This window comes from Ranitomeya variabilis, chromosome 4 (genome assembly GCF_051348905.1).
Source record: "Ranitomeya variabilis isolate aRanVar5 chromosome 4, aRanVar5.hap1, whole genome shotgun sequence".
Taxonomy (NCBI): Eukaryota; Metazoa; Chordata; class Amphibia; order Anura; family Dendrobatidae; genus Ranitomeya; species Ranitomeya variabilis.
Genome location: NC_135235.1, coordinates 72896896 through 72919337, shown reverse-complemented (window position 1 = coordinate 72919337; position 22442 = coordinate 72896896). Strand labels below are relative to the sequence as shown.

Below are 22442 nucleotides of genomic sequence, written 5' to 3'. Positions count from 1 at the left end.
AATATACCGTAGTTAAAAAAAAAGTAAAAAAACATTTTGAAAAAACACAAATATTAAAATCACTCCCTTTTGACCCAATAAAAATAAAACAATTCAAACGAAAGTTAAAAATACACATGTTTGGTATCAATCCGTTCGAAAAAGTCAGATCTATGAAAGGAGAAAAAGAAAGAAACAGTGATAGAGTGAGGGACGGTGAGAGAGAGAGGGAGGGACGGTGAGAGAGAGACATTGAGATAGAGAGAAAGAGAGAGGGACAAAGAGAGAATCAAGTTTAGATACCCAAACTGAACTTTGGACTAAAGTCTGGATCAGGAACCAGAACTTTCACAGGTCCGCTCATCCCTAGTCTCGGGAAATGGCTAGATTAAATTGCACAAAAGTGACTTGTATAGGGTGCTCATCACACACAGGTGATGCGCAGTGTCTGGCTTACAGCCTATTAGTGATGCCCACTATTAGATTAGGTGGGCTGCTCAGCAGTATCTAAGTGCATCCCATGAGTACAGAGATCCTAGTTTACAAGGCCAACAATATTGGGCTTGGCTGCACCCTGAAAAATGAAGTAAAAAAAAAATGCATCTATACATACATAATATGTGAGGCATTGTTCAATACGTGGCCAAGAGATGCAAGCTCACTATCCACTCCACTATGACCACTCATATAGTGACAGTAAGCTATTAGTAGTTATAACCATGGATACCTAAGCTACCGCAATGGCCTACATGGGGCAAGTGACATAGCAAATCATAGAAATTATAGTACATTTCTAATTGGAGTTTTTCGCTAATAATATTATTATTACATCGATTACATGTTGGAATTGGATCTTGGAGATAGGAATAACCCCATAACTCTGCAGTCCTATGTAAATATACCAAGTTACACATTCTGATACTTACCAGATCAGGTTGTTTTGCGGCACAGCTTGTGATACATTTCCATCAGACTATAACATGGGCCTCTCAAACCACATTTTATTGGTGTCAAGTTTCTCATTTTAAATACATTTTTAATAAGGTAAATTAAAATAAAAGTCTCTCTCTATGATGAGTCTATGGGGTGGAGGTTACTCCATGGGAGGACCTTAAATAATTGCACAACATGTTTTGATGACAGTCAAATGGCCAGCCAATCAGCTGCCAGTATATAGTGGAAGATACCATATTTTATATTTTAGGGGGAGGGTAGTATCTTATAGATAGTTAATGATGTATTATTTTGATGAATGTGAAAGTTAATAAATTCTTCTTAGTATGACACATATATCATTAGTAAATGTGATTGCATATAAAAACAGTATTTAGAAGACAGGTGCACTTTAAATAAGAGGTAAATACGCCCCTGCAGTAAGTAGTTCTGACCAATGAGCGATGGCATCACAAACTGTCGCATGACGTCACAATCCAAACATTCTATCTCTATGGCAACCGGACGTTCCGCCAGTAACAGTTTTACTGACGCAGTGAAAACGCAACATTTCATAGTCACTTTCTGTGAACTGAGAACCAAAATCGAGATTGTTATTCGCAATAATGACTGAAAGAAGGTCTACCAGAGCAAACAAAGGGGCCAAATACAAGGAATTTGTAGCTGATGGCATGCTCAACTTTTTCTGGGAAAAGGAAAAACCACGTAAGTGTAAAAATGAAGGCATAAAAAATGGAAAGTTCGTGGTCTATATCTGTGCTGCCAGCTGATGAAGAAACATTAAGTGCCAGAAATAATGTAAAATAATGTTTTTATTATTTTTCTACACGTTTTAAAGTGTAACCCACTTCTTCTACAGGAAACAAAAATTAACTGATGGTTTCGGGTTCCTGAAGAAGAAGTGGGTTACACTACAAAATGCGTAGAAAAACAATAAAAACATTATTTTACATTATCTTTTGACACTAATCGTTTCTTCATCAGCCGGCAGCACGGATATAGACCATGAACTTTCCATTTTTGTATATTTTTCTGGTGGATCCCGTGGATCTGCAGCAGCCACACAAACCGGGATCAGGTCACCATATAGTGATACCTTCTTTGATAATTATTACCGGCTAAGACCCTATCTTTTCTATTCAGCTATTTCTGTCTCTAATGAAGACATAAAATAGTTGTACAATACAATTCCTTTAAAGGGATCCCATCATTATATAAATATTTCCTGAACTATGGACAGCATGAATCAGAGCTCGGCAGCACGACTGCAGCCAGGTAGGTTTTTCCTGAAATGCTCTGGCGGCTTTTCCCGGCACCACTCTAGTTGCTTGACAGGTCTCTCAAGTGTGAACATAGGCAGCGATCTGTCAATGACCTGGAGGGAGGTAGAGAGAAGCCGGGATGGTCCCCAGACGGTGGAAGGTCGACAGACTGTTCTATAAACTCTGTCATCTCTGAAACACCTGAGTATTTTTAGGGGAAAACATACCTGTCTGATATCATGTAACCAGGCTCTGATTCCTGCAGCACGTGGTTTGCGCAGAATGAATTCCCTTTAATATGGTATAAGACCAGCCTGACAAGTGCTGAATTAACAGATATTTTGCTAATATTTATTATCGCCAATATTCATAGTAACCCTTTAGTGACCAGGCCTGACCTGTGTCACTTTATGTGGTTATAAATCTGGAATGCTTCAACATTTCCCAGTGACTTTGAGATTGTTTTTTCGTGACAGATAGTCACACCACACAAAAAGATTAATAAATAACATTTCCCTCATGTCTGCCTTACATCACCATCATTTGTGAAACATTCTTTTATTTTATTAGCATTTTAGGAGGTTTAAAAATGTAGCAGTCATTTTTTATTTTTTTCAAGGAAATTTACAAAATTTAAATTGTTTATGGACCTATTCAGTTTTGGGGTCATGTATAATTGGAAAAACCCCAAAAAGTGACACTATTTTAAAAAGAGCACCCCTCAATATATTCAGAATTGCTGAAGTACTGAACAAGTCACTGTATGTGGCAGACTCTAAGGACTTTACTTGGCTTTGAATTGCAATGGCAACCATCAGGACAACACAATCATAATTTCAGAATGCCGATGGGGTTAAAGGAGAAGACCCCACACTCTGTTAACCATCTAGATGCTGTAGCTACTACTGACAGCAGCATCTAAGCGGTTAAACGGCAATGGTCACTGCCAACACAGACCGAGGCTGATGCAGGAAGATGTCAGCAATAGTGTACAGCCGACAGCTGCTGGATTGTCACCTGTTGGAGGATGCTATTCTCTTACAGTTAGGTCCATATATATTTGGACACAGACAACATTTTTCTAATTTTGGTTATAGACATTACCACAATGAATTTTAAACAAAACAATTCAGATGCAGTTGAAGTTCAGACTTTCAGCTTTCATTTGGGGGTATCCACATTAATATTGGATGAATGGTTTAGGAGTTTCAACTCCTTAACATGTGCCTCCCTGTTTTTAAAGGGACCAAAAGTAATTGGACAGATTAAATAATTTTAAAGAAAATGTTCATTTCTAGTACTTGGTTGAAACCCCTTTGTTGGCAATGACTGCCTGAAGTCTTAAACTCATGGACATCACCAGAAGCTGTGTTTCCTCCTTTTTGATGCTCTGCCAGGCCTTCACTGCGGTGGTTTTCAGTTGCTGTTTGTTTGTGGGCCTTTCTGTCTGAAGTTTAGTCTTTAACAAGTGAAATGCTGCTCAATTGGGTTGAGATCAGGTGACTGACTTGGCCATTCAAGAATATTCCACTTCTTTGCTTTAATAAACTCCTGGGTTGCTTTGGCTTTATATTTTGGGTCATTGTCCATCTGTAGTATGAAATGACGACCAATCAGTTTGGCTGCATTTGGCTGGATCTGAGCACACAGTATGGCGGCTCTGAAGACCTCAGAATTCATTCGGCTGCTTTTGTCCTGTGTCACATCATCAATAAACACTAGTGACCCAGTGCCACTGGCAGCCATGCATGCCCAAGCCATCACACTGCCTCCGCCGTGTTTTACAGATGATGTGGTATGCTTTGGATCATGAGCTGCACCACGCCTTCGCCATACTTTTCTCTTTCCATCATTCTGATAGAGGTTGATCTTGGTTTCATCTGTCCAAAGAATGTTCTTCCAGAACTGTGCTGGCTTTTTTAGTTATTTTTTTTAGCAAAGTCCAGTCTAGCCTTTTTATTCTTGATGCTTATGAGTGGCTTGCACCGTGCAGTGAACCCTCTGTATTTATAGTAGATTTGGATATTGATACGCCGACCTCCTGGAGAGTGTTGTTCACTTGGTTGGCTGTTGTGAAGAAGTTTCTCTTCACCATGGAGATTATTCTGCGATCATCCCCCACTGTTGTCTTACGTGGGCGCTCAGGTCTTTTTGCATTGATGAGTTCACCAGTGCTTTCTTTCTTTCTCAGGATGCACCAAACTGTTGATTTTGCCACTCCTAATATTGTAGCAATTTCTCGGATGTTTTTTTTTTCTGTTTTCGCAGCTTAAGGATGGCTTGTTTCACCTACATGGAGAGCTCCTTTGACCGCATGTTTACTTCACAGCAAAACCTTCCAAATGCAAGCACCACACCTCAAATCAACTCCAGGCCTTTTAACTGCTTAATTTAGAATGGCATAACGAAGGGACTGCCCACACCTGTCCATGAAATAGCCTTAGAGTCAATTGTCCAATTACTTTTGGTCCCTTTAAAAACAGGGTGGCACTTGTTAAAGAGCTGAAACTCCTAAACCCTTCATCCAATTTTAATGTGGATACCCTCAAATGAAAGCTGAAAGTCTGAACTTCAACTGCATCTGAATTGTTTTGCTTAAAATTCATTGTGGTAATGTCTATAACCAAAATTAGAAAAACGTCATCTCTGTCCAAATATATATGGACCTAACTGTATATCTCAGGTCAGTAAAAAGACTTATTGGTGGTCATTAAGTAGGTAAAACTGATAGAAATTATTCATAAGGGGAGAAATTTTTTGGAAGAAAGTCCAAGATAAAATGTAAACCCCAAATCGTCTGCTGCCGTTTAATAAGCAGATAATTCTCCTTATATTTCCCATTTTCTCCAATATTAGCTGTTCATCGTCTTGAAACAACATATCTAAAAAACAGAACATTAAAATACATCTTGGAACAGGCCGCCGTACTCCCTGAGATCGGAGATCCCGATACAGACATAGACTGCAGACTATACACAACGTAAGTCACCATTTGTATAGAACTGTACCTGATGTGTCAGAGGGGTCATTTACTTTTATGTCCACGTATCAGGGATATACGGGGTCTTGTCTTAATGCAATCATTGTCTACTCTAAATAGAGATGAGATTGAGGCATCGCTCGCTCTTGTGGAGATGTCGAGAGAAGCTGAGGAGAAGAGAAAACCCAGCCAGTGAGTTACACTCCCTGATGGCACCGGCCTCACTCTATAACTTCATCTTTACTTCTTGTCCGTTACACAAACTCACTGAGACAGGGAGAAAACGTAACGTATAATCATCAAATATTAAACAGCCCCATTAAATAACTACAATTAGAGCAGTAAACTACAAGTCCTGATTCCACAACATGTCACTCAAGAGATTACTGATACGGCAACGTCTCTTAGGCCTCATGTGTTGTGTACGTCAAGGCAACCACTCCCCTAAAAGGTCTCTAGTGTCTACGCGTTTCACCGTCCTACTAGCAGGCGAATCATCAGGAGACATCTATTTACAAAGACCCATTATAATACTTAAGACCATCATGTAATTCATAGTCTGAGGGTATGTGCACACGTTCAGGATTTCTTGCAGAAATTTCCTGAAGAAAACCGGAAATTTTCTGCAAGAAATCCGCATTTTTTTTTTTGCGTTTTTTTTGCGTTTTTTTCAGTTTTTTTCGCGTTTTTTAAGCATTCTGCAAGCGTAATTAGCTTGCAGAATGCTAAAGTTTTCCAAGCGATCTGTAGCATCGCTTGGAAAACTGACTGACAGGTTGGTCACACTTGTCAAACATAGCGTTTGACAAGTGTGACCAACTTTTTACTATAGATGCAGCTTATGCAGCATCTATAGTAAAAGATAGAATGTTTAAAAATAATAAAAAAAATAAAAAAATGCTTATACTCACCCAGACATCTCCTCAGCGGCGTCCGGCTCCTCTTCCTATAGCTGGTCTGTGCGCACAGGACCTTCCGTGACGTCACGGTCACGTGAGCGGTCACATGACCGCTCACGACCAATCACAGGACAGTGACGTCATCGGCAGGTCTTTCGCCGCACACCAGCTACAGGAACCGAACAGCAGCGTGCAGTGGAGGCGGGAAGACATCGAGGGTGAGTATAGGACTGTTTTTTATTTTAATTCTTATTTTTTTGACCACTTATATGGTGCCCAGTGCGTGGAGGAGAGTCTCCTCTCCTCCACCCTGGGTACCAACCGCACATAATCTGCTTACTTCCCGCATCGTGGGCACAGCCCCGTGCGGGAAGTAAGCAGATCAATGGACCCCAAGGTGTGCGGAATCCCCTGCAATTCCGCATTTTAATGAACATGTTGCTTTTTTTTCCGCGATGCGATTTTTTCGCGGAAAAAAAGGCTACATTTGCACAAAAAATGCGGAATACACTTAAAATAATAGGAGGCATATGTAAGCGTTTTTTTCGCGTTTTTATCACGTTTTTATAGCGAAAAAAACGCGAAAAATACTGAACGTGTGCACATGGCCTTAGAGACAATCATAAAAATCCCCTAAAAATTTAGGATAGAGGATAAAAACTTTTGATGGCAGCGTTTCTTAAAAGATAAGGCCATGCCCATTTGCTGCCGTCAGACCCATAACTGAATGCGATTGATACACTTGAGCTGAATGCACGCCTAACCCTAATGTATTCATTGTCTAACCTAAACAGAGAAGAGATTGATGCCGCAGTCGCACTTATGAGTCTATCAAAGAATTGGGAGGAACGCAGAGCAACCGAGCAGTGAGTTACAGTGATGGCGCCAGCCTCACACTATAACCTCATCTCAGGATCTCATTTCTTGTCCGTTACACATGTAGAACGTCAGGATCTTTTATTCCTTTTTAGGGCCAAAATTCCAAAAGTAAAGACCTCAAGAAAAAGAGCCAATAAGACCAGCAAGCCTCCACCCAATAAAAGAGCGAAAAAGACCAGTGATGAGGTAACACAGAGCACCGATACCTTCATTCCTGTGTGGGGGAAGGGAGAGGAGGACCCCTCTATACCAGCGCTTTTAGACTGATAATTGGGGGAGTAGTCGCATAGAAATATTCACAGTATGAATATCAACATCAACAGAATGGGTCTTTTATAGAAGACAGAGTGATTGGGAAACACAGAAGATAATGACATGCTACATATTGTAACATAGGCCGACACTTCACAGCGGTCAGGAATGGTACAAAGAACCATGATTATATGTCTCCAACAAATTAAGATTTCACTAAATTGTTTTTCTTTTAATGTCTTCTTGTTCTAGGTGGTGACCACCAGCAATGATCCTCTGCCATCATCATCTCCAAATAAATAATAAAAGCTGCCACTAAATGCCAACAGCAAGTGGCAGCCACCACCATAATTAGGATAATTCTATTATTTATAATATTTATAGGGATAGTTATTACTTTTTCTATATCCAATAATTTATAGATTTAGTTAATGTTTGATTATTTATGTAGTTACATTTATTTTTACATTTTTTAAATATATTTATATTTTTAGATAATCTAAATGAGAAATCTGTATGTTTATACACCTGCCAGCAAAATTTACGGCTCATTTCCACCAGCCAATAACATCTATGTCCAATTTCCTCCAGCCAATACTATCTATGGCTTACTTTCACATGCCAATACCATGAACAATTAATATCAACTTTCCAGTACAATCTTCTGCCAGTGCAATCTAAGCTTAGCCACCCCCAGCCAATGCCAATTTCCGCCTGCCATCTCCGTCTATGACAAACTTAAACCTGCCAGCTCCATGTACACCTAAATACCACCAGCCCGTGCCAGTGCCTATTTTGTATATAGTGTAAATAGTGTAAATAAGATTTATATTTTAATATTTTGTATATAGTGTAAATACTGTAAATAAGATATATATTTTATATTTTGTATATACTGTAAATAAGATTTATATTTTGTACATAGTGTAAATACTGTAAATAAGATATATATTTTTATATTTTGTACAGTGTAAATATTGTAAATATTATATATACTGTAAATAAGATATATATTTTTGTATATTTTGTATATAGTGTACATTTTGTAAATACTGTAAATAATATATATATTAATATTTTGTATATAGTGTAAATATTGTAAATAATAAATATATATTTTTATACCAAAGTGCTGGTTGTAGATTGTGTTCTTTATTCCTCTCCAAACATTCACTGTGGTAAGAGATGTTGATCCTTCACCTGCTTTGTGCAGTGCGTCCCCATACAGCGGTAACAGAGGGGTATTCCTCACCAGTCACATTGTAAGGGGCCCTAAGGACTGGTACACGCAGTTACCCCTTTAAGTTCGTCCCAGTTCTTGATGTAGTGGGAGTATGACCGCACTATGTAAATGTGATTTCAGTCTGCTATGTGAATGCTTTATATTACTGTGTATAGTCTTTTCCATAGTTGTCTAGGGACAGTGTACTACCTTAGTTAAACCACTAGCTGGATACATGACACCTTAGTATAATAAATAGTTAAACGTAGGAGGAGTAAGTTGGGATAAGACAGGAGAGGGGCTAGAGAGCCCGGACAGCTCGGGTGAGCTTTAGAGCCTGAGCTACCCAGTAGCTCTGTAACATTCGAAGCTAGGAACCCAGCCACCCATGGCCCAGCGGACCAGAAATACAGCCTTAGCAGCTGTGTGACAGCAGTGGTGGAGCAGAGGTTATAGTGGAGGGCACAACATTACGGGGACGCAGGTGGCTCTAGCAATGTTGCAGCTTACCGCCTGGACAGATGCCCTAGATCCAGTGTGAAACAGTGAGTCTGAACAGGGAAGACGCTGCGTTACCGCAAGAGGCGGTACGACCCGGGCACATACTGAAGGCCGTAGGAAGAGGTGTGGGGAAAATGGAGAATGAGGACTGTTTGAAACCCTAAGCCGATGTTGTATCTATAAGGATGTGCTGTGAAGAGAAGAAAGTAAAGTTCTAAGTTTTAAATAACAACTGGACTGTGACTCTGTTTATGCGCAAATGTATGGAGAAGGCCTCCAACAATGCAGAGCAGATCCTGAAGGAGCAGGGAGGCAAGTACATTGCTAAAAGGACATTGTTTGTATGTGATGGGAGACCAGGGTGCGCAAGAGCCATTAGTCTCAACCACGGCTACGGCCCTGGCGCTCCCTCACATTATTACTGAATAATCCTGCCGATCCCTACTGATGCTAATCTCTATTGATGCTTCCCTGTGAGTAGCTCTCAACACAACATTCCCAAAGCTCTTGCTCTCTGCTCCTGCCAGAGTTAAAGAGAAAAAGATATCAGAGGGTAAGATAGGGTCATAGGAGATAACAAGAGGCGACATGGGTTTGGTAGGAAATAAAGGGGTAACATGGGGCGATGTGGAGTAACAGGGGGGTATTGAGATATTACAGATGGGTAAGAGGGAGACAGTGTGACAACGGCAGAGAAAAAGTATACAGAGCAGAACCAACAGCTGAGGACCACGGACCCTGGGCTATGAATAAACTGTGACCCTAACCCCCGACAGCCCAGAACATACATAGTATGGAGCTCAAGTTTGTTTAAATCAGTCTTTAATTTTAAATGTAATTTTAAAAAAACATATTTTTCAAATTATATCTATATTAGAAAAAAATTAAAGGAAATTGTGTAATTTTCACCAGGGCCACGAGACCTAATATTAGACTTATACTTCCTTTCTTTTCCGCAGCCAAACAGACAACAATAGATTGACTGACCCTGTTGACCTGTATAGGATAGCATTCTAAGCATGTTCTGACCAAGGCAAAGGTCACTGTGAAGGGAGGGGGAGGAGGTGAGCTGTTGGGTGCTATTTGTCATTATAATTACAAGATTTTTTCCCAATATAGAAAGTAAAAGAAAAAATAAATAAATTGAATACAATTGACACAAAATCAGATGTTTTAGTTTTATTGCGGCTCTTAAAAATGACTCCAGGAAAAACAAAATTAGAGTAGAATTTAAATAAGCGAGCAGCCACTGTACAGCCGGCCAGTCTCAGCACTGACCACTGGCTAGTTTCTTCTCTTACCTCATAAATATTTCCTTCTCTGCACAAGTAACAAATCCCCAACAACCTGATGGCTTCCAGGTTATGGCTGTCCTTGTGTAGTAACCTATGAGAGAAAAAAAAGTGTCAGATTTTTAGGTGCTATCCCTCTGGGAATAGTAAATATTTTTTCACCATCCATGTACAGAGTCAGATATATTGGAAGAACTTGCATGTGATCAGATGAAGTCAGCAGAAAACAGTAAACAGATTTGTCACCATATTTTGCAATATAAACTGAACACATTATTTAATCTTAGCCCAGATAAGGCTGATGTACTTACTCTGAAAATCGACATCAGAATCTTGATACTTCAATACTGAAAAAAGTGCACACATTCAACGCCGGCCTCTGCTATGTCGGCGGCCATTTTACTATGAGCACGCCGGACCTGCAGAGGAGGACGCCGCCGGGAGCGCAGGCAGTTAAAAGGAAACTTTTTTTTTTATCCTCTTTCTGTGTGTGCTTGAAGCCAGGACAAGGGGCCAGGATGGATACACACGGGGGCCAGGGTGGATATATGGGGGGTAAAGGACAAGGCACCAGGATGGATACATATGGTGTACCAGGATGGATGCATGAGGTGCCGAGATGGATATATGGGGGTCCAGGATGGATATATATGGAGAGCCAAGATGGATATATATGGGGGGGAGTAGGATGGATATATGGGGGTGCCTGGATGGATATACAGTACAGACCAAAAGTTTTTCGACACACCTTCTCATTCAAAGATTTTTCTGTATTTTCATGACTTAGAAAATTGTACATTCACACTGAAGGCATCAAAACTATGAATTAACGGTTAACATGTGGAATTATATACTTAACAAAAAAGTGTGAAACAACTGAAATTATGTCTTATATTCTAGGTTCTTCAAAGTAGCCACCTTTTGCTTTGATGACTGCTTTGCACACTCTTGGCATTCTCTTGATGAGCTTCAAGAGGTAGTCACAGGGAATGGTCTTCCAACAGTCTTGAAGGAGTTCCCAGAGATGCTTAGCACTTGTTGGCCCTTTTGCCTTCACTCTGCGGTCCAGCTCACCCCAAACCATCTCGAATGGGTTCAGGTCTGGTGACTGTGGAGGCCAGGTCATCTGTCGTAGCACCCCATCACTCTCCTTCTTGGTCAAATAGCCCTTACACAGCCTGGAGGTGTGTTTGGGGTCATTGTCCTGTTGAAAAATAAATGATGGTCCAACTAAACGCAAACTGGATGGAATTGCATGCTGCTGCAAGATGCTGTGGTAGCCATGCTAGTTCAGTATGCCTTCAATTTTGAATAAATCCCCAACAGTGTCACCAGCAAAGCACCCCCACACCATCACACCTCCTCCTCCATGCTTCACGGTAGGAACCAGGCATGTAGAGTCCATCCGTTCACCTTTTCTGCGTCGCACAAAGACACGGTGGTTGGAACCAAAGATCTTAAATTTGGACTCATCAGACCAAAGCACAGATTTCCACTGGTCTAATGTCCATTCCTTGCATTTTTTAGCCCAAACAAGTCTCTTCTGCTTGTTGCCTGTCCTTAGCAGTGGTTTCCTATCAGCTATTTTACCATGAAGGCCTGCTGCACAAAGTCTCCTCTTAACAGTTGTTGTAGAGATGTGTCTGCTGCTAGAACTCTGTGTGGCATTGACCTCGTCTCTAATCTGAGCACTGTTAACCTGCGATTTCTGAGCCTGGTGACTCGAATAAACTTATCCTCAGAAGCAGAGGTGACTCTTGGTCTTCATTTCCTGGGGCGGTCCTCATCTGAGCCAGTTTCTTTGTAGCTCTTGATGGTTTTTGCAACTGCACTTGGGGACACTTTCAAAGTTTTACCAATTTTTCGGACTGACCTTCATTTCTTAACCCCTTTCTGACCTCGGACGGGATAGTACGTCCGAGGTCAGATCCCTTGCTTTGATGTGGGCTCCGGCACTGAGCCCACATCAAAGCTGTGACATGTCAGCTGTTTTGAACAGCTGACATGTGCGCGCAATAGCGGCGAGTGGAATCGCGATCCACCCGCCGCCTCTAACTAGTTAAATGCCGCTTTCAAACGCTGACAGCGGCATTTAACTACCGCTTCCGGCCACACAGCCGAAAATTCACTCATCGCCGACCCCATCACATGATTGGGGGTCAGCGATGCATCGGCATAGCAACCAGAGGTTTCCTTGAGACTTCTATGGTTGCTGATGCCGGCTTGCTGCACCAAAATGGTATCACTAAAAACATCAGCTCGGCACACAAAAAATAAGCCCTCACCTGACCTCAGATCATGAAAAATGGAGACGCTGCGGGTATCGGAAAATGGCGCAATATTTATTTTTTTTTAGCAAAGTTTGGAATTTATTTCACCGCTTACATAAAAAATAACCTAGACATGTTTGGTGTCTATGAACTCGTCATGACCTGGAGAATCATAAGGGCAGGTGAGTTTTAGCATTTAGTGAACCTAGCAAAAAAGCCAAACAAAAAACACGCTTGGGATTGCACTTTTTTTCCCATTTTCTAGTACATGTCATGGTAAAACCAATGATGTCCTTCAAAAGTCCAACTCGTCCCGCAAAAAATAATCCCTCACATGGCCATATTGACGGAAAAAAAAAGTTATGGCTCTGGGAAGGAGGGGAGCGAAAAACGAACACGGAAAAACGGAAAATCCCAAGGTCATGAAGGGGTTAAAGTAATGATGGCCACTCGTTTTTCTTTACTTAGCTGTTTTTTTCTTGCAATAATACAAATTCTAATAGTCTATTCAGTAGGACTATCAGCTGAGTATCCACTAGACTTCAGCACAACACAACTGATGGTCCCAACCCCATTTATAAGGCAAGAAATCCCACTTATTAAACCTGACGGCACACCTGTGAAGTGAAAATCATTTCCTGTGACTACCTCTTGAAGCTCATCAAGAGAATGCCAAGAGTGTGCAAAGCAGTAATCAAAGCAAAAGGTGGCTACTTGGAAGAACCTAGAATATAAGACATATTTTCAGTTGTTTCACACTTTTTTGTTAAGTATAAAATTCCACATGTGTTAATTCATGGTTTTGATGCCTTCAGTGTGAATGGACAATTTTCATAGTCATGAAAATACAGAAAAGTCTTTGAATGAGAAGGTGTGTCCAAACTTTTGGTCTGTACTGTATATGAGGGGGCCAGAAAGGATTTATGGGGGAGGGGCAGGACAAGAGACCAGAAAGCATATATATGGGGGGGCAGGGTGGACATATGAGGGAGCCACGACAAGGGACCAAAAAGGATATGTAGGGGCCCAGTAGAGATACATGGGGGACAGGACAAGCGACATATGAGGGTCAGCATGTACTGTATAGCTGGGGGGCAGGATGGATATCTGGTGGCCAGGCTGGACAAGGGACTTATTGGGCCAGGTTGGGGCATATTATAAAATAAAGGGGGCCAGGCTGGGCAAGATTAATAAAGGGGGCCAGGCTGGGCAAGATTATTAAATAAAGGGGACCAGTATGAGGGACTTAATTACTGTTTGAGGGCCAGAATGAGGAACATGCTATATTACTTTATGGTGACGAGTAGGGAACATAATTACTTTATTGTCCAATTAGGGATATTATTACTACTGTAATATAATTTACTTTTTAGGAAGCGGTTTTCCATGGAGGGAACAAAAGGAAGGTCCTTTTACATTGCAGTGCCGCACTACGTCACTTTTTTCTTCATCTGACGTAGTGTAGACGTCAGGGAAAAAGTGAGGAAAGTGATCTGGAAGCGATCGGCTATTGAAGACTGTTATTTTTTGTAGAGACGAGTCCAGGATGGAAGAAGTGATGGCGGTCTGTTCTGGTTGAAGAAGAAAAGCGAAGATGAAGGACTTCAACTACAGACGTCACTGGTGAGTCAGTGCATTACATGTACACGTACACTATACACTAAATATTGTGTACAGAGCTCCTGTGTATAATGTCACTAGTGATCACTGTATTATCTGTACACTGACACTATATACAGAGCTCCTGTGTATATCACCAGTGATCAATATATTACCTGTACACTGACACTATATACAGATGTCCTGTGTATAATGTCACTGGTGATCACTGTATTACCTGTAGACTGACACGATATACAGAGGCATTGTGTATAATGTCACTGGTGGTAATAACAGTGTTGTTAGTATTGTGGTTTGTATTCATGATCAGTATTGTAGTATTTGGTCACTATGTGGTGGTAATTTGTGGCAGTATTTCTCCTAGTATGTGGTATTATTTGGTCCCTATCTGCTGGCAATATGTCAGATTATTTGGTCACAATGTGGAGGTAATATGTGGTCTGCTCATGGTGTGGCGGTATTTGTCCCTTGTATGTAGTATTATTCGGTCACTATGTGGTCTGATCATGGTGTGGTGGTATTTTTTCCCTGGTTGTGGTAGTATTGGCCTTGGTATAGGGGATTGTGCAGTGTATGCCGGTCATTTGTTCTCTGTGATATTAATTAGAAGATTCTTTATTTCCATTAGAGATTAAATACTTGGAACACAGCAACAGATATGCACTTACAGGGGTTTTCCTGTGAAAAAAAGTAATCACCTATCCACAGAGTAAGTGGTAACGTATTGATTGGTGGGGGTCTGACTACATGAACCCATTCAGCAAAATGTGGAACTTTTTATCCCCATTAGACTGGAGTGCCATGTCCGACTTGACCACTGATCCACTCATTCCCTCAGTGGCTGCACTTTTTTTTCTTGAAGCCCCAAAGATGATGAATGGAGCTGCAGTCAGATATCCCACCTGCCTCTAAAGTTTAAAATGGGGATAAGTGTCCTATCAACGATAAAACTTCCTCATTCTTCTGATCGGTGTAGTTTCTAATGGTCGGACTTAAGCGGTCACTTATCCTGTGGAGCCCATGGATTGGTGTTAACTTGCTTCAACCAAAGAACCCCGTTAATTTAAACTACCGTAATTGTACATCCCAGTAATGGGGGTGCACAGTAGATGTGGAGGAGTCGCCTGTGTTACAGCTGATGCTCCACTATAGTGGGGATAACGACTGACAGATATTTTCATATAGCTGTAGGGTGAGCCCTTAGAGTCCATTCCCTGTGGACCCCAGACACTCCAGTCCGACCCTGCATGTGCTGCTATATTCTAACAGGGATATATGTCCCAGTGGTATGACCCCACTGATATAAGTTATCGCCTAACCTATGGATTGGTGATACGGGGTTTCTTTGGTGAGCACAAATTAATATGCAACTAAAAAAAAATTTGCATTAGATTGAAAATTCATAATGGTACTTTTGGGTGGAAAATCCTTTACGTTACTCCATCTTCCCATGACACATTGTATGAGCTTCATAAATAGGCGTTGTCTGGGCCACCCCAACACTGCAACTGTAACCTTTTTCATCCGATAATTGTCCAATTAAAGGAAATAAATAATTTGATTACTATCACAGACTTCTTAAACATAGCACAGGGTACTGTATTTTTCGGACTATAAGACGCACCGGACCATAAGCCGCACCTAGGTTTTAGAGGAGAAGGGCCCCCATCTCTGTCATGATATGCATGGCCCCATCCTTATTCTGGTATGATTGGCCACCATCCTATCCTGACCTGCAGGGCCCCATCAGAAAAACATTAAAAACCAAACCATTACAATTACCTTCCTGCGCTCCCTCGCAGTGTCTTCTTCTGATGTCAGCAGCTGCTTTATGCTTGTAAGCAGTGAATGGCAGGGTAGTCATGCACTGATTACAAGCTGAAGGACAGCTGCTATAATACTCACTGCTCTGCACGCCGGGACAATGTGCGTGGAGGGCAGTGAAAATTCATTGCTCACTTTATTAGCGAGCACGGTGTCATCCGCCGTCTTCCTTCAGCTGTCAGAATTCATGTATCCCTGCTACTAAAGGGAATGAATATTCACCGCATCCCACGCCCATGGGAGTGGAGCGCAGTGAATATTCATTTTGTTTAAGTAGCAGGCACAAGTGACCGCCCGGCAGCTGCAGGAAGCCTGTGGCTGACAACGTGCGCCCTACTAAATAGCAATGATTATTCACTGCACTCCATGCGCAAAGTCCCAGCGTGCAAAGCAGTGAGTATTACGACAGCTGTCCTTCGGCTTGTAATCAGCACATGATGTCCCTACCATGCACTGCTTAGAAGCATAAAGCAGCTGCTGGCACCAGAATAAGATGCTGCAAGGCAGCAGAGGAAGGTACCGTATATACTCGAGTATAAGATGAGATTTTCAGCCCATTTTTTTAGGCTGAAAGTGCCCCTCTTGGCTTATACTCGAGTCATTGTCCCAGGGGGTCGGCGGGAGGGGGAGCGGTGGCTGTGACATACTCACCTACTCCTGGCGAGTTCCCTGCATCTCCGGGCGCTGACAGCTTCTTCCAGCGTTGAGAGGTCACATGGTACCGCTCATTACAGTAATGAATATGGCCCCAACTCCACTCCCATAGGGGTGGAGCAGCATATTCATTACTGTAATGAGCGGTAACGGTGACCGCTCAACGCTAGAAGAAGCTGTCAGCACCCGGAGATGCAGGGACCGCGTCGGGAGCAGGTGAGTATAATGGGGAGGGGGAGCACTGCACGATATTCATCTGTTCTCATTCCAGTCGCCGCTCAGTCTTCCACGTCCTCTGCAGTGATGCTCAGGTCAGAGGGCACGATGACGTGCTTAATGAGCGCCCTCTGCCTGAGCGTCAGTGCAGAGGACACTGAAGACACAGCGGCGCTGGAACAAGGACCGGTGAGTACTGCAAGTGCCGGGGGCCTGAGCGACGAGAGGTATGTCATTTTTTGTTTTAATCACAGCAACAGCATATGGGGCAAAAATCTCTATGAAGCATCTTATGGGGCCATATTCAACATTTGTGCAGCATTATATGGGGCATATTTTAATATGGAGCATTTTATGGGGCCCATCATGAACTGTATGGATCATTATATGGGGCTCCTGATTCAATATGTATATTCAAAAAAATTTTACCTACTGATGTCTCAATTAATTTTACTTTTATTGGTATCTATTTTTATTTTTGAAATTTACCGGTAGCTGGTGCATTTTCCACCCTAGGCTTATACTCGAGTCATTAAGTTTTCCCAGCTTTTTGTGGCAAAATTAGGGTGGGTTGGCTTATACTCGAGTATATACGGTAAGTTTTTTTTATATTTTTCTGATAGGGCCATGCATGCCATGATGGGGATTGGGGCCAACCATACCAGTATCAGGATAGGGCCATGCATACCAGGACGCTAATAAGGAAAAATGAATATTCATTGCCCTCCGCGCCCATGGGCATAGAATGCAGTGAATATTCATTTCTCTTTAGCAGCAAGCACAAGAGTCAGCCACAGCCGCCGTTTCCTGTCTCCTGTGATGCACTTCCCCACCACAACAAGAGCCGGCACATCCGGACTATAAGATGCACCCCCATTTTCCTCCACATTTTTGGAGGAAAAAAGTGAGTCTAAGGTCGGGGTCATACTTGCGAGTGTAATGCGAGAAACTCGAGCATCAATACCCAGCACTGCCGTTGGCACTCAGGACTGGAGCGTTCAGCTGCATAGAAATACATGCAGAAATACAGTGCTGGGTGTTGATGTGAGAGACTTGATCGAGTTCCTCGCATTACACTCGCATGTGTGACCCCATCCTTATAATCAGAAACATACGGTAATTAGATTCCTTCTGACTCTCAATACTGCCACATTTGTCAAGGTGACAGACAAATCCTATGATTTAAATGGGGTTTTTCTATAGATATTAACAGGCGGGAGATGAATAGTGACATATGCACATTATCAGCAAGGAAGGTATAGAGTGTGTTGCCCCCTTTGATCCTGTGTACATTATATACTATGACGCTGGATCTATTTATAGTAGTATCTGCATTATTTATATGAATGAAAGGAGTCAATATATAATAGAGAAGCGGCCGGGCGCGACCAATCAGCGACAGGCTTAGTCTGGCCGCAAATTGGCCCCTCCCTACTCTCAAGTCAGTGCCCCCTCCATACTCCCCTCCAGTCAGTGCCAGTGTGTCGCCCCATCCCGGACCAACTGTTTACTATTGATGCTGCCTATGCAGCATCAATAGTAAAAAGATATGTTATAAATAATAAAAAAAATAAAATTGTGCTATTCTCACCTTCCACCGATGCGCGCGATGCTGCCGCCAGCTTCCGTTCCCAGTGATGCATTGCGAAATTACCCAGATGACTTAGTCTCACCATTATCGCACTGTATATACCTTCAGGTGGGCACACAATACAAGGGCAATTTTATCATCAACCTGTTTGAGCTAAATTTGTTTTAGTGCCGGATTCAATCCCAGTGAAAGTGGAGCCCTGGACAGCACTTAGGCTGGTTTCACACTTGCGTTTTGATCTGCAGCGTTTGTAAAAAAAAACGCATGTGGTGAAAAAACGCAAGTAAACGCGTGCAAACGCTGCGTTTTTTAGACGCATGCGTTTTTGCATGCAGAAAAAAAAACGCGGCGTTTTGCCGCGTTTACATGCGTTTTTTAAAGGCATGCTGAGAAGTGTGTGACAACTGCCAATCATCAAAATCAACTAGAAAACCCACTATTAATAGAATTAGCTAGGGTTAGGATCCCTAGGGTTAGGGGTAGCTTTTTATTAGAATATCCTGGTCAACAGAACACTGATAAGCCACCCCCCACCAACAAGGTGATAAAGGGATCCAAACCCTAACCCTACCTCTAGGGATCCAAACCCTAACCCTAACCCTACCCCTACCCCTAACCCTAGGGATCCATAGGGATTGGCTATTATGTTGACCTGGAGACCAGGACATTCTTCTAAAAAAAAGCTTTGTTCAATGTGGACACCCCAAGATATACGGTATTGCTATAGAGTACTAAAAATATAAACTCGGAGAGTATTCACTGTCATATTGTTAGGGTTAGGGGAAAGGTTCAGGTTAGGGTTTGGATCCCTAGGGTTAGGGTTAGGATCCCTTTATCACCCTGATGTGGGGGGGGGGTGGCTTATCAGGGTGCATTCTTGTTTTTTTCTATAAAAACGCATGCGTTTAAAACGCAAACGCATGCACGCGAAAACGCATGCGTTTCCCTAGACATCAATGTATTTTTTGACGCTAATCAAACGCAAATGAACGCATGCGTTTTTTTGCGGCAAAAAAACGCCTCTGAAAATTACTACATGTTGCATTTCTGCAAAAGAACGCATGCAGCAAAAAAAACGCATGCGTTGTCAAACGCGGCAAAACGCATGCAAAAAAATGCTGGGGGAGAAGAGATGAATGCCGCCTTCAGCACCACACAGGAGGGACAGCGCTTAGTGTAGCGCTGTCTCTCCTGCATGGTCCGTGTGGTCCTCAGGCGGCACACGGGCGGCACACGGATGCCGCACGTGTGCCACTTGAGCACACGGACACGGATAACTCCGGTACCGATTTCTCCGGTACCGGAATTATCTGGACGTGTGAAAGAGGCCTTATACACAGGGCCTGAGTTTTGGTTCAGTCTCCCCCAAAAAAAGGAAGATTTAAATTCTCAACAAGTTTATATACACACCTTCTACCTTGTTTTACAGTACCATATAACGGTTGTTATTTTGGTTAGATTTTCCAAAAAATGAAGAAGTCTGGTGGGAGAGCCCGTGGGCGGTGATTGCCAGCTGGTACTGATGGTGGTGGTGCATCTGGTGGGAGTGGCAAAAGCACAATAGCACCTAAAGCTGGAGGTGTTGAGCCAGCGTCATCGTCTGGCTACACAAGGCCTAGAAGGCTCCCTTATCTGGGAGTAGGAAAACAGCTTTTAAAGCCGGAGCAGCAGGAAAAAGTTTTGGCTTTCCTTGCTGACTCAGCCTCTAGCTATTTCGCCTCCTCTTCAGAAAGTTCCAAATATAAAAGCAGCGAGTCGTCAGTGGATGCTCCCGGTCAGGAACAAGACGTTTCCTTGTGTCCTTCTCCCAAACCAAAAGTGAAGGATGCGTCAGGCGACACTACAGGTTACTCCATGGAGCTCTTTACACATACCGTGCCTGGGTTAGAAAGGGAAATTGTTAACTGCCCTTTACAAGATGAATCGGACATGGAGTGCACTGATGCACAGCCACAGCTAGATTATTATGCTGTTCCATTGACTCAGATCACTACATTGCCCTTGCAGTGTACTGAGCCAGAATCTGACCCTGATGAGACGCTGATCCCGAACGCTATAGCACCTTACACGGTGACACAGAGGAAGGTGCACATGACATTGAACAGGTGATAGATGACCCAGTTGTTGACCCAGATTGGCAGCCATTGGGGGAAAAGGGTGCCGCTGCCAGTAGCTCAGAAGCGGAGGATGATCCGCAGCAGCCATCTACATCGCAACAGCTGATGATGCCCTACCGGTTGGTTGAAAGCGAAGCTTTCAAAGACCTAATGGCCTACGCAGTACCATGCTATGACCTACCCAGTCGGCACTTCTTTGCGAGAAAAGCCATCCCAGCCCTCCACCAGCATGTCAAAGACCGCATTGTCCATGCACTGAGGCAATCAGTCAGTGGAAAGGTGCACCTCACAACAGATGCATGGACCAGTAGGCATGGCCAGGGACGTTACGTGTCCATCACGGCGCACTGGGTTAATGTGGTGGATGCAGGGTCCACAGGGGACAGCCATAGTGGGACAGTTCTGCCTAGCCCACGGTCTAGGAAACAGTTGGCTGTAAGCGTTCGCCACCCCTCCTCCTCCTCCTCCAGAAACGAAAGCTCATCCACAGAGTGCAGTCGCACGACCACTCCATCCGCAGCTGCCAGTGTTGCACATGAGGTGTCCCATTATCGCAACAGCTAGTGGTAAGCGTCAGCAGGCTGTGTTACAAATGAAGTGTTTGGGCGACAACAGACACACCGCAGAAATACTGGCCGAGTACTTGCAGCAACAAACTCAGTCATGGCTGGGCAGTGTACATCTTGAGGCAGGCAAGGTAGTCAGTGATAACGGAAGGAATTTTATGGCTGCCATAGCCCTTTCAGAACTGAAACACATACCTTGCCTGGCTCACACCTTGAACCTGGTGGTGCAGTGCTTCCTCAAAAATTATCCGGAGTTACCAGCCCTGCTCCTGAAGGTGCGAAAACTTTGCTCACACATGCGCCGGTCGCCCGTACACTCCAGCCGTATGCTGAACCATCAGCGATCGCTGAACCTTCCCCAGCACCGCCTAATAATCGACGTTGCAACAAGGTGGAATTCCACACTGCACATGGTTCAGAGGCTGTGCGAACAGAGGCGTGCTGTAATTAATTTGTGGGAGGATACACATACACGGACAGGCACTTGGATGGCAGACATGGAGTTGTCTGGTGTGCAGTGGTCGCAGCTACAAGACCTCTGTCAAGTCCTTCAGTGTTTTGAGGAATGCACACGGCTGGTAAGTGCAGACGACGCCATCATAAGCACGAGCATCCCACTAATGCGTCTGCTGATGCAAAGTTTGACGCACATTAAGGAGCAGGCGTCTGCAGCCGAGGAGGGAAGCCTTGATGACAGTCAGCCATTGTCTGCTCAGGGAACTCTCCCGGACGAGATGGCGGAGGAAGAGGAGGATGATAGGGATGAATATTTATGGGAGGAGGATGCTTCTCAGGGGGCAATAGAAACTGGTGGCGTTGCAAGGTCAGGTACAGGTTTTTTGCGGGACACAAGTGATGTTGATTTGCAAGAAAGTGCTCATAAACCCAGCACAAGCAGTGAATTGACACCTGGAACATTGGCCCACATGGCTGAGTATGCCTTGCGTATCCTAAAAAGGGACCCCCGCATTATCAAAATGATGAGCGATGACGATTACTGGTTGGCCTGCCTCCTGGATCCACGATATAAAGGAAAATGACAAAATATCATGCCACATGAGAATCTTAAGCAAATATTGGCTACCAAACATGCAACTCTTGTAGACCGTTTGGTTCAGGCATTCCCAGCACACAGCGGCGGTGATGGTTCTCACACGAGCCGTAGGGGGCAACATGGCAGAGGTGTTAGAGGTGCACAAATCCGAAGTGGCGTTGGACAGAGGGGTTTTATGACCAGGTTGTGGAGTGATTTCGCAATGACCGCTGACACGACAGGTACTGCTGCATCGATTCAAAGTGACAGGAGACAGCATTTGTACAGTATGGTTACGAACTACTTTTCCTCCCTTATCGATGTTCTCCCT

General features: G+C 43.2%; 2 protein-coding genes across 10 annotated transcripts in view; one reads left to right on the top strand and one right to left on the bottom strand.

Moving 5' to 3' along the window:
• LOC143769817 (uncharacterized) overlaps positions 1-22442 on the bottom strand; it is a 205216-nt gene that overhangs the window by 162145 nt on the left and 20629 nt on the right. For 8 of the 9 annotated variants that reach the window (XM_077258733.1, XM_077258734.1, XM_077258738.1 and 5 more), the window contains exon 3: positions 10230-10314. The exons of the other annotated variant lie outside the window; for it this stretch is intronic. In XM_077258733.1, coding sequence (XP_077114848.1) covers positions 10230-10314 — 85 coding nt within the window. The remainder of the gene's footprint in view (positions 1-10229; positions 10315-22442) is intronic. 9 annotated transcript variants of the gene reach the window in all.
• Positions 1138-8042, top strand: LOC143769820 (uncharacterized). The gene is made up of 6 exons (XM_077258744.1): positions 1138-1638; positions 5052-5175; positions 5296-5367; positions 6869-6940; positions 7046-7139; positions 7458-8042. The coding sequence occupies exons 1-6, from the start codon at positions 1539-1541 to the stop codon at positions 7506-7508; spliced, it is 513 nt and encodes a 170-aa protein (XP_077114859.1). The 5' UTR covers positions 1138-1538; the 3' UTR covers positions 7509-8042.